The sequence below is a fragment of the Prinia subflava genome, chromosome 19 (assembly GCF_021018805.1).
Source record: "Prinia subflava isolate CZ2003 ecotype Zambia chromosome 19, Cam_Psub_1.2, whole genome shotgun sequence".
Classification (NCBI taxonomy): Eukaryota; Metazoa; Chordata; class Aves; order Passeriformes; family Cisticolidae; genus Prinia; species Prinia subflava.
This window is the reverse complement of record NC_086265.1, coordinates 313,330-326,047: the sequence shown is the minus strand read 5'-3', so window position 1 is coordinate 326,047 and position 12,718 is coordinate 313,330. Positions and strand designations below refer to the sequence as shown.

Below are 12,718 nucleotides of genomic sequence, written 5' to 3'. Positions count from 1 at the left end.
TTTATAGATCAAGTTATTTCCATCTCATGAGAGATTTTTAATTTTTTTTAAACTGTCCCTGCTTTGCCATAGTTCAGGAATCTGCATAGTGCAGGGGCTCTTGGTCTGGACTCCAGCACAGCATCAGCAGGGACTGCAGGACCACCCCCCTTCCCCCCTTCCCCCCTTCCCCACACCTTTGGGGTGCTTGGAGTTTACAGCCAGAGTTTTCTGCTGTTCCACTGTCCTGTCTGCGGGGCAGAGAGCGAGAAAGGAATGACCAGCAAGGGAGTCTCAGTCAGCACTGCCTGCCTGACTTCAGTTTCACACAACTTGTATACAGTTACCTCACACGAGCCACGTTTATGTTCAAGTGTCTTGCTGTTCTCCATCAGGCTGGAGCTCTGTGTCCCCTCAGTGCTGAAGGACAGTGTCAGCAGTGAAATCCCCTCCACGGCTCGTGGATCTCCCCTGGATCTCCTGCCCATCGCAGGGCAGCCCTGTGAGGGCTCTCTGTGCTGGGAAGGTTTCTGCCCCAGGGCATTCAGGGCCTTTATTCCTGTTTATGGTCCAGTAGTGACAAAAGAGTTTGAGGCCCAGCTGGGCTTGATACAAACATTTCTGGAAAAAAGCCTTCAAAAAGGTTTGTGTCTCAATAAAAACCAGACAACCTGACCAAGGGTGAAGCAACTGGGTCCAAGGTTGTGCAGCACTGTGGGAGTACAGCAAGGAGTGGGATTCTTGTCTCCTTTCACACACTGAACCATGTTGTTCCCACTTAAGAGTTCAATTTTTGTTTTCTGTGCCTAAGCATGTCTTTTGGACATCCTGTTAAGAGGCCAGTTTCTAGGGAAAAGGACTTGCTGAATCCCAGTAAACTGATTGCAGTGCTTGTTTTTTTCCAGACCCTATATTATTTCCAAGTTTCAAGATCTGCGTTGGTCATACTTGGATTAAGGGCGTAACGTGTGGCAAAACCCACTCTAAATAAGTCCAACCTCTGCCTGTCTGGCACTGTGCTGGTGGCATGTTTAGGCTAAGGGGAATGATCTGCTCCATTTTAGTCTGAGTGCAAAATAGGATGTAGAGTGTTTAGAAAGGGAAAAGGAGCAAAAGGAGGCGGTGTGGCTGCAGCAGGGCTGAAAGCTCCTCAAGGAAATGGAGGCAAACAGAAGACTTGGAAGAGAGCTTGGCCCAGCTGACTGTCACAGGGTGAAGCACCCCACCTACATACAGCGTCCTTCAAACTGCCAATTTAAAATAATTTGATTATCTTTTCACTGGAGAGCAGGGTCTCATTAAGCAGCTGAAGTGAAATTTTGCAATGTGGTGTTAGATGACTGTGACATAAGTGGAGAAGAATCTGGCGAGTTCTTTGCTATTCCATCCCCTTCCCGGGAGAGCAGTGAGCCCTGCTGCCCCCAGGTGACACTGCCCAGTCTGTGGCACATGCAGCTCCTCATTAGAAAGCCATTGGCACCAGGCAGAGCATCCTTTGAGTTACTTTTTGGGATCTTGATGCTCCTTCTCATCTCCTTCTTCATTCCTGTCACATAGAGCAGTGCAGCAGGCAGGCTGCATTGGAATAGGAACCTGTTATCACCAGGACTGTTTGTTTTTAAAGAGAACAGAATTAAAGGCAAGGCCTGGGATGTTCAGATCAGTGTTTTTGTTTTCTGTTTCCTATTTCTGGATGAGAACAGAAACACGAGGTCAGCAGACTTCCAGGAAAGCCTGTTCTTGTCAGATTTCCAGCTGGTTTTTGAAAAGCCAAGAAAGATATGTTCAAATTATGTTGAAACCACAGCCAGGTCTCTGTCAAGATAGGCACTGCCCATCTGTGTATGGAGCTTTCATTCCTGTGCTCAGAAGTGAACCAGAACTGGAACCAGTGTCTTTTCACATTCCCTTATTTCTCATACCGACAAATACCAACAAAACAAACCCAGGACCTCTGGCACAGAGAGGGCTGAGCGGTGCCAGGTGCCATGTGCTGTCTGTGAGGAGCGGGTGTGACCTCCTTGGCATCCCAGCACCCTTCAGGATCAAACCCTGCTGATGTTCTGTCCCTGGTCACCAACGCGCCTGTGCCGGTCAGTCCCCACTGCCGGCAGGGCAGCACCAGGACACCAAAGGAACAGGAACAGTCAGGTCCCACCCCGTGCCGGGGGAGGGAGAGGCCCAGAGACACCGCAGTGACCCCTCCAAAACAAAAAGGCAGTTGAGATGCTTGCTGATAAATCGTGAGTGGAGGTGCCCTGGGAGGCTGCTGCGCTCAGGTGTCTGTGTGTCCTGCAGGTCTGTGCTGAGGTGTCTGTGTGTCCCGCAGGTCTGTGCTGAGGTGTCTGTGTGTCCCGCAGGTCTGTGCTGAGGTGTCTGTGTGTCCCGCAGGTGTGTGCTCAGGTGTCTGTGTGTCCCGCAGGTGTGTGCTCAGGTGTCTGTGTGTCCCGCAGGTGTGTGCTCAGGTGTCTGTGTGTCCCGCAGGTCTGTGCTCAGGTGTCTGTGTGTCCCGCAGGTCTGTGCTGAGGTGTCTGTGTGTCCCGCAGGTGTGTGCTCAGGTGTCTGTGTGTCCCGCAGGTGTGTGCTCAGGTGTCTGTGTGTCCTGCAGGTCTGTGCTGAGGTGTCTGTGTGTCCCGCAGGTGTGTGCTGAGGTGTCTGTGTGTCCTGCAGGTCTGTGCTGAGGTGTCTGTGTGTCCCGCAGGTGTGTGCTCAGGTGTCTGTGTGTCCCGCAGGTCTGTGCTCAGGTGTCTGTGTGTCCCGCAGGTCTGTGCTCAGGTGTCTGTGTGTCCCGCAGGTGTGTGCTCAGGTGTCTGTGTGTCCCGCAGGTGTGTGCTGAGGTGTCTGTGTGTCCCGCAGGTGTGTGCTCAGGTGTCTGTGTGTCCTGCAGGTGTGTGCTCAGGTGTCTGTGTGTCCCGCAGGTCTGTGCTCAGGTGTCTGTGTGTCCTGCAGGTGTGTGCTCAGGTGTCTGTGTGTCCCGCAGGTCTGTCAGCACCATCCGCAACCAGCGCTACCACATCCACGCCAACCTGTCCTGTGCCGTGCTGCTGGCCCAGGTCCTGCTGCTCACCAGCTTCCAGCTCAGCCCCGCCACCGTGAGTGCCACCGGGGGTGCTGCTGGAGGGGGGCTCGTGCCACGGGCAGGAAAGTTCCTCCCACGTGAGGTCTGTTTTTAACATGCCTTCACCAAAAGTGCCATCCTACTACAGGGGGCAATTCCTTAGGCAGAGTACCAGGATCTAAACCATTAAAACTGGCATCTAAAACAGCTGGGTTAGATTAAGGCAAACAGGCCAAGTTAACAGTATCACATACCAGTAAAGCCGATTTCTTTCCACTGTTAATTTTAAAAAATGCAATTTAAAGTAACGTAAGGTCTTTGATGGAAAGTTCCATCTGAAGACCAGAAACAAAACCTGATTTTACAATAAACTTCTAGGGTGCTTTGTGTTTGTGCTGGTAAAAACTTGGCTACTTTTGTGACCGGCTGTTGCTCCACATTATTTTTCAGAAGCAGCCAGTGGTTTCTATTATTTGGGGGGTGGTGGTGATGTTTTTCTTAGTAGAAGTAAATACGAGGTTTGCATGTTGTTCATTTTGCCAATACAACAGCTACCTGAATTTATATTCAGCTCAAATGGGATCCCTTGATTTTTTGTTAAGTTTATAAATAAATGTTATGTCTGGTTTGCACAGGCAGTCATTACCTGAGGATCTAAAAGCACTTTGGAAAACTAAGTTCATATTCTTTTGCTGTTTAACATTCAGGTGGGTCCTGAATGAGTCACGCAATGTGCAAGGGAGAAAATGAGAGGGGATGGTCTAGAAGGAAAAATGAAATGGAGACATTGGAGAGCAGCAAAAGATGAAACTGAAGACAGTAGAAACCAGGCATGAAAATAATCCTCTTTAAGTAGAGAGCTAAAACCCTGTTGAAAGGACATAGGCTTGAGGGCAATAGAAGGTTCACTCAGCGTAACAGCGTGTCATATTCTCACAGGTTTTTCTCTTCCATCCATCCCAAATTTCCAGACAATTCAGCCGAGTCCCCTCAGCGGGTGTGTGAAAGCCTCGTCACGCCCTGCCCGGGCCAGCAGCCCCTCAGCCCGGCAGAGCTGCCGCAGTCCCGGCTGCTCCTGGGGCGGGCTGGCGCTGCAGAGCCCCAGGGACACCCACCCCTGTCTGCGTGCCCCGCTCACACTCGCGGGTCCTGCCTGCTCCCTCAGCCTTGCGGACGCTCAAGCTGCAGCTTAACAGGGGCAGATTTTCTCTTAAACCTCTTCCAAACCTACTGTGGTGAAATGGGTACAGCAGCACAAGAAAGCGAGACCTGTTTCACACCACAGGCTTTGCGGAATGAAACGCTTCACAGGATCCGTGCATTTCTTAGCCCTACCTCCTCTGTAACAGCTGCAATTGTATGGGATAACGCTGTAAAGATCTGAAAGCTGACAAACGTGATGGAAACACTGTCAGCTGGGCTTTCACTTTTATGCCTTGTCCTCCTGGAATCCGGAGGGGTTGTGATTCATCCTTTCCTTGGTCTCCTGTGCTTACCCGCTCCGAGCCCTGTTCTCAGTGGCTTTGACTGCAGCCTAAACACCTTTAATTGCAGCTTTAATTGAACTGCTAAACGGTCGCTTACAAAAGAGGGAGGCAGTATTTACACCGGAGGGTGCCAGTGGGTAATCCCCGCCTCTGCCGGGCTGGGCGTGCCGGTGCTGAGCCGTGGGTGCCCTTGCAGGACCCTCTGTGGTACCCCCTGCCCTCAGTGCCACCGGCTGGGCTGGCACTGCAGGACCCTCTGTGGGTCTGTGAGTGCCTCAATTCACCTGCTCAGGACCCTCTGTGGGTCTGTGAGTGCCTCAATTCACCTGCTCAGGACCCTCTGTGGGTCTGTGAGTGCCTCAATTCACCTGCTCAGGACCCTCTGTGGGTCTGTGAGTGCCTCAATTCACCTGCTCAGGACCCTCTGTGTGCCCAGGCTGAGCTGGCATCTCCTCCTTGCACGGCTGCTCAGAGCCTCCCCGTCCTCGCCCCTCGCTGTCTCTGGGGATGTTTGGGGTTTGGTTACAGACAGGACATGCTGCATTCCCTGCTACTTTCAGATGCATTATTTAATGATTTACAATTCACTCTACAGCAATTTTTCTTTTGTAGAATGACAGTGGGTTTTAACCACAAAGCTCTGTCTTCACAAACAGGATTTAATCCTTCCATCACACACTATTTATTTATTTATTTATTTATAGAAAAGCTGGTCAATGACACCTATCATCAATAGTGCTAAAACAGTAACCTTAATTGATCATGGCATATTCCAGGAAGGCAATTATTCCCAAAACCAGGATGTCTTTCTTCCAGAAAAAGCAAATACCTTTGTACACAGCATCCTTTCCTGTACTGCTCAGTCCCTGAGATACCTGTGCTATCCTCATGGCTTCTGGTGATTTCCCCTTAGACTTTCAGCAATAGATTTGTTTTTTCAGAGAGGTTTGCAGTCTTAGTTACTCACTCTGCTGTAGACTAGAGAGCATCATTTTTAAAACAGATTCCCAAACTGCAGCATGCAATTAAAATAATTAACGGTTCTTTAGGTTACTAAAGCTTTCCAAACACCTGAGTGTGTTTGTGGGGGAAATGGGAATATTATTTAGACACAGGAAAATGTAAATTGAAGTACAAGGTGTTGGCCAGCACTGAGCTTTTTCCAGCACAACCAGAAAATCTAATGTCTCCACTCTCTGCAGTTCTGGTTCAGGGTATTTATCTCTTTCTCACTCAATACTCCTGCCTGGCATTGTTGGAAACTTCCAAATGGAGAGGTGAAACGAGCTGCTTTTGTTTGTGATATATCTATAAAGTTACCTATCTGCTTTAACACTGTTCTCAGTAAAAAAAAGGACAAATATTTTCTGGGAGGCCCTCCTGAAAGCCTGCTTTACTTTCTCTCCAACAATAACAGGACAGACCTGCTGGCTGGGCTGCTTTCTCTATTTTCACAGCCTCTCTAGCTGTCAGCTCTAAGACAGCAGGAACAAGATCAGCCTTTTTACGAGTGCTCTGCTCAAAGTGGGGTGTTCCACATGGTGCAGCGAGAGAGACATGCTTGGGTTTGGTGTGCAAAGGCTCAGCTTCTCAGTGCTTTTAGAGAAGGCAATTTTGCCATATAAGAGTAACTTCTAAGCAATAATTAAGGTTAAAAAAACCCCTCCAAAACCACCATAATGAGCACCAACTTTGCTATGGATTTTATGTACAAGTCTGCAGCTAGGTATTATACAAAATTATATACAGACCAACCTCCTGCTGCTTCACTGTGTTATTTTTCTGCTGTTTGTGATTCATATTGTTTGGATACTCAAAAGTTGGAAATTATCCATTTCACAGAACTAGCCTGTAAGTCAGCTTTATGTTTCATTTATATTTTTGTGGACTAATCTTCTGGTAGAAATCAAAGGGCATTAAAATGGATTTTATAGCCTTATGATAAAATTAACTGGAAAGGCTTTTACAGCTTTTGTCAATAAGCTAATCTGGTTTAATAATATGTCACTGAACTTAGTGAAATACTAAACCACATACAGACCTCACTTACACGAATTAACCCCAAATTTATTGCTTTTGAATACACGCAGTCCCATTGGATTTGCATTAGAATGTCCTTGCGCTAGTCCAAGTGAGTCAGCACAGGAAAGCCTCAATTTTCATTACACTCCCAAGTCCCAACGTTTTAATTTTCATTGGAGTACAAAATCCCAACCAACATAAAGAATTAAAACGCCAGCACAGCACAGCTCAGCTCACACAACAATTGGAATTAAGGACGAACACCTGAGGCAGAGCTGGCTCCTGCCCCAGCACAGCCCCCCCTGCCCGGGTGAGGAAGGCAAAATCCTCCCGGTGCCCCGGGCTGCAGGCAGGCACCCCTCGGGAGCTCTGCGGGGCCACAGAAGGGATGGCACAGCTGCAGGGCACAGTGGCCACCACCAGCAGCCTGCACACGTGAGGGAGACAGGGCTGGGACCGTGCGACAGGAATGGGACTGAGCTGTGGGACAGGGATGGGGCTGTGGGACAGGAATGGGGCTGTGGGACAGGAATGGGGCCGAGCTGTGGGACAGGAATGGGGCCGAGCTGTGGGACAGGGATGGGGCTGTGGGACAGGAATGGGGCTGTGGGACAGGAATGGGACCGAGCTGTGGGACAGGGATGGGGCCGAGCTGTGGGACAGGAATGGGGCTGTGGGACAGGGATGGGGCTGTGGGACAGGAATGGGGCTGTGGGACAGGAATGGGGCTGTGGGACAGGAATGGGACCGAGCTGTGGGACAGGAATGGGACCGAGCTGTGGGACAGGAATGGGGCTGTGGGACAGGGATGGGGCTGTGGGACAGGAATGGGGCTGTGGGACAGGGATGGGACTGTGGGACAGGAATGGGGCTGAGCTGTGGGACAGGAATGGGGCTGTGGGACAGGAATGGGACTGTGGGACAGGAATAGGACTGTGGGACAGGAATGGGACTGTGGGACAGGAATGGGGCCGAGCTGTGGGACAGAGCTGGGGCCGAGCTGTGGGACAGAGCTGGGGCTGAGCTGTGGGACAGAGCTGGGGCCGAGCTGTGGGACAGAGCTGGGGCTGAGCTGTGGGACAGAGCTGGGGCCGAGCTGTGGGACAGAGCTGGGGCTGTTGGAGCTCTGGAAGCAGAGCAAACAAGATTCTCTCAGGGCTGGGGCTGTTTGAGCTGTCTCTGGAAGCAAACGAGGTTCTGTCTGCTCAGGCACTGAGTGATGGGCTGAGACCTCCTCGAAAGCTGTGAGCGAGGAAAGGGAAAAGCAGTGAATGAGGAAAGGGAAAAGCAGTGAGTGAGGAAAGGGAAAAGCAGTGAGCGAGGAAAGGGAAAAGCAGTGAGCGAGGAAAGGGAAAAGCAGTGAGTGAGGAAAGGGAAAAGCAGTGAATGAGGAAAGGGAAAAGCAGTGAGCGAGGAAAGGGAAAAGCAGTGAGCGAGGAAAGGGAAAAGCAGTGAGTGAGGAAAGGGAAAAGCAGTGAGTGAGGAAAGGCCAGTGGAGAGCACCTGAGGTGTGAGCAAGAGGAAAGGCTTTGGTTCTCCAGTTTTGCTAAGCCAGGCTGCTCGGAGGCTTAGAGGAAGATCTAAAGATCGCAGAGAGGAGCAGCTCAAGGAGAAGCAGGCAGCAGGTACAGGCTCAGCAGCCAGATGCAGACTCCCAGTTTTGATTCCCTAAATATTTTGCAGATTTTACTGGTTGTATTGCTCCTACTGTTAAAAATAAATAACACATTTGGATTTCCACATCACATTTGGCAATGTTAGGGTGGTGGTTTTTTTGTGCTTTGTTTGTGTTTTGGTTTGTTTTTTTAAGTGGATTTGTTACTCAAGCTATCTGAAAATGCAGTAGAAAAATGAAATTGTCTATTGCTTTCTTCTTAAGACAGTTTTACTTCAGTGATTTAGCATCTAAATGTCTATAGAAATAAAAAAAAAAGAAACCCAATGTGACTGTATCACAAAGAACTAATGTATTAATTTTTACTTTATATTTAGCTGCCTTGCAAGATACTGGCCATTCTCCTTCATTTTTTCTTCCTGAGTGCGTTTGCATGGATGCTGGTGGAAGGATTTCATCTTTACAGCATGGTGATCAAAGTATTTGGGTCAGAAGAAAGCAAGCACTTATATTATTATGGAATTGGATGGGGTAAGCATTTAGTAGCTGCTTACTTTAAGTCTCCTCACTATAGGACAAGATTATATTCAGAAGCATATTTGAAATTGTCATCTTATGATCAGTTTGCCTTACCGAGAGTAGGTCTGTTGGATGAGAAAATGCTTAATTTCTCTGACTGCAATCAGCCTTCAAAACGTGCAGTCCTTGAGCCCAATTCCACTGCAGGGAATGCCACAACCTCTCCAGGCTGGATCAGCCCCTGAATTACAAATCAATGGCAGGAGGGAGGGAGGGAAGTCTCACCACACTGCTATGTTCTTTTTTTGGTTCTAACTCACACCAGTGGCTTATTCTATCTGTATTCTGCAAAGTCATGCATGAAAAATGGGCACAGCAGCACAGAAATGTCACAAGACTTCATTCGTTGTTTTGTGCCTTGAAATCCTGGCAACCTCCTTTTCCTTATTTTTAGTATGTCCTTTTTATTTTGTGCATTTTCCTCGTTCATTTAAAAATCTTCTTAGCAGTTGTGTCAAAGGCCACAGTCCCCTGTGGACAGGGCCCCCCAGGCTGAGGGACCAGCTGCAGCTGGAAGTTTTCTCCTCTGCCCTCCCTGTGGCAGGCTCAGGAGTATCACACTCGTGGGGCATTTTGTGCAAGGCTTACTGTTGTAAAATGGCAGCGATTCAGAAGACACAAAGACAAACCAGGCATCGACTGATTGGGTAAAAAAATCCCAAAAGTGCTTTTTTGCCTTGGTGATTCAGCATATCAGGCAGAGGTTGTTGTAGCAAAGCTTTTGGCCCCACCATTTGTGGGATGCTGGTGACAGGGCTTGTGGTACTGGATGTTTCCCCATTTCAGGCAGTTTCCTCCCTCTAGAAACTCTCACAGAGTGAAGATGTTGTTCTGAGCTGTCAAAAGACATAAATTCCATTATTTGCTGTTAGTTGATGTAGCCCCAGACTTCTGCCCAGATCTGATGTAACACTGCAGAAAAAAAATCATAGAAAATGAACTTCCTCAATATAAAAGGGAGAAAATACTCTTCCCCATCAAGCAAAGTAGGTCTTTTCATCATTGAGGGAAGTACACTTTCATTTGTGTCTAATGCTTCATCCTTCTCAATAAGTGACATATTTAGCCTTTTAAAATTGATGTCCTAAAATTGCTTTGAATTGTCTGCCACAGAGTTTCTACAGCCTGGAGGTTTTTTTGTTCTTTGGGGTTTTTTCATGTATAGAAGACAAAAAAAAAAAAAAAAAAGCTTCATGTATAGAGGCTTTCAAAATACAATTCTTCCTAACTACTGAGTATATCCCATATTTATGAAAATATATTCATATCAATATATAAATATTTATAAATATGCTTCCAGCTGCAGTTATGAAAGAATGAAAATACTTCTTCCAAAAATGATATTTCTGCCAGTACTGGAAAACTTTACACAGTTTGTGAGGATGATAGTGGTAAAATTAAGCAGAAATTGCCTGTCAGAGAATTTTGTAAAACCCTCAGAAACCTACAGAATTAAAAAGAAAATTGAAACTTTAAGCTATCATGTCCAATACTCTGTCTGGGACCTGTTTATTAAATTCTGTAAGATGATAACAGCTCAGACCTTCACATTTTATTAAATCACACAGGAATTAGCAGGCCATCATTTAATATGTGAAGGGATGGGCTTTACTGCTGGCAATAAACCCCCTGCCTCCTCTGCAGCTCCTGGCCTGGAATGAGCTGGGCCCAGAGCAGCTCCAACACCAGGAGCAGAACTGCCTCTGAGTATTCCTGTAATTCCTGTAATTCCTGTGGCACCAGGAGCAGAACTGCCTCTGAGTATTCCTGTAATTCCTGTAATTCCTGTGGATCAGGAGCAGAACTGCCTCTGAGTATTCGTGTAATTCCTGTAATTCCAGTGGCACCAGGAGCAGAACTGCCTCTGAGTATTCCTGTAATTCCTGTAATTCCTGTGGCACCAGGAGCAGAACTGCCTCTGAGTATTCCTGTAATTCCTGTAATTCCAGTGGCACCAGGAGCAGAACTGCCTCTGTATAATTTGTGTAATTTTGATAACCAAATGTCACCACTCTTGTCCTCTCACCTGCTATTCGTGCACCCCTGTGAGAAACTCTGCTCTCCTGCCTAAGTTGTTCTGAATTCTTGAGCGCTTACTTGGAGGAAAGTGGTTAAAATAAGGCTGATATTGCTTCACATGGTATCACTGCTTGGATAGCAAGAGGCAGAAATTCCATAAACCAAAACCAGACTTAAAGAGCTCTGTGATTCCCAAGGAAATCAGCACTGATTCAGTTTAACAGTTTAACTAGTACTTTATTAAAAAGTAATTTTGTTTTTCTGACATCAGTTGATTAAAACATGTTGGATTAAGCAGGAAGATGTCAAGTTAGACTTAATTTGAAAATGACTCTGAGCTATTCTGTTCATACAAAATTTAGCAGGGCTTACTGGAAGCTGTGCTTTTATTCCTAACATTTCCACTGCATCTGCCTCTCTGCAGGCTGCCCACTGGTGATCTGTGTCATTTCTGCAACGTCGTCCCTGGACAGCTATGGAGAACGTGGCAAGTGAGTATGAAAAACCCTCCCTGCAGGTGCAATAAGGATGAAGATCTGATGTGGAGGAAACTTGTAAATGTGTTAACTGGGCTGTGGTGCTGCAAGATCCTCCTGAGGAGCAGGGGAGAGAGTCTGCAAAGGGATGACTTGTGTAGGCATGTTAAACACAGAAGCCTCAAGTTTTCACAGAGATAATGCACAAAAAGCTCCTGAGATGTTCTTCCTGCTTTCAACTGAAGAGCTCCTCAGTGAGCTCCCTTCTCAGGGGGGAAATTTGCACCAAAGTGAGAGTAATCATTGATTAAAAATGTTCAATCTTCTGAAGAAAACTGCAGTTACAAGCCTGAAATCTCGAATGGATAATGTCCAAAACTTGGAAAATTAACTTCCTTTCTAATCTAGGAAAAGAAGAGCAAATTTATCTGAAAGAACACCATAGGATTTAATCCTAAAATAATTTCACATGTGGCAAGGCTGAGTGTGTTTGCCAGCCCTTCCCCACCAGCCAGCAGGGGCAGGGAGGGCCCCGTTTGTCTCTGGCTGCAAGGAGGCAGATTCACTCCAGGGAGGATTTCCCAGTGCTCCAGCACTGAAACGACTGCCTGTGGCCGAGGACACAGGACAGCAAACTGCAAATAAAACCCTCCCTCCCCTCCCATCCTTGTCCTCCTGTGAAGGTGGGCTGGGCAGAGAGGTGTCCTGACTGTGACAAACCCACATGAGGTCCCACCCTGGATGCCCCGAGCGTGAGGGGAAAAGGAGCTTTTTCCTGATGTGCTATCACATCCCTTGCTTTCAAAATCCATCAGTCTTTTTGCACTGTCTTTTAGTTGTTTTATAAGTTGAATTTTTTTTAATTAATAACATTACTAATTAAATGACTGTGTGTTTCCTCTGAAACAACTCTGATTTTCCCCTGCAGCTGCTGGCTTTCACTGGAGAATGGAGCAGTCTGGGCTTTTGTGGCGCCAGCCATGTTTGTCATCCTGGTAGGTACAACCACAGCTGCTGCTCCTTGTCTGTGCCAGGCCCCAGCAGCCCTGGCTCACGGCCTGGGCTCACCTTGTGCCAGCCCAGTGAAACAGCAGCCCTCAGTTCTCCAGAAGTTCTTGGTTCCTGCTCTGAATTTCTATGTGCATGGGTGTGTATTAGTTTATGCACATTAATTGTCACACTGTTAATTTCATTATTCAAGTCAAAGATAGGACCTAAAATAGTGGGACAGCCCTGCTGGGGTCATTAATAACCAGGTGATACCAAGTGCTTGGGAGTTTCAGCAGTTCTCAGAAAGAGCCCCCAAAAGAACAGGCTCTGAGCTTTGTGTTTCACATCCACCAGGGGAGCTGGAAGCCCTTGTGAGTGTCCCCAGTGGAGATGGTCCCCAGCAGAGCAGAGCCAGCAGCAGGGACAGGCTGGGAGCTGTCAGCCTTCAGGGCCGGGGGGCACCGGGCTGCCCCACACCTGTGTCCCTACGGCG

The 12,718-nt window shown here is 47.8% G+C and overlaps 1 protein-coding gene across 8 annotated transcripts in view; it reads left to right on the top strand.

The window, feature by feature from the left end:
• ADGRD1 (adhesion G protein-coupled receptor D1) overlaps positions 1-12,718 on the top strand; it is a 116,529-nt gene that overhangs the window by 73,140 nt on the left and 30,671 nt on the right. For 7 of the 8 annotated variants that reach the window (XR_010082673.1, XR_010082672.1, XM_063415596.1 and 4 more), the window contains 4 exons: positions 2,960-3,071; positions 8,539-8,692; positions 11,184-11,250; positions 12,164-12,230. Coding sequence is in view for 6 of the 8 variants with exons in the window: in XM_063415596.1 (XP_063271666.1) it covers positions 2,960-3,071; positions 8,539-8,692; positions 11,184-11,250; positions 12,164-12,230 (400 nt within the window). In the remaining 2 variants the exon portion in view is untranslated. The remainder of the gene's footprint in view (positions 1-2,959; positions 3,072-8,538; positions 8,693-11,183; positions 11,251-12,163; positions 12,231-12,718) is intronic. The other variant, XM_063415600.1, reaches the window with a different exon arrangement.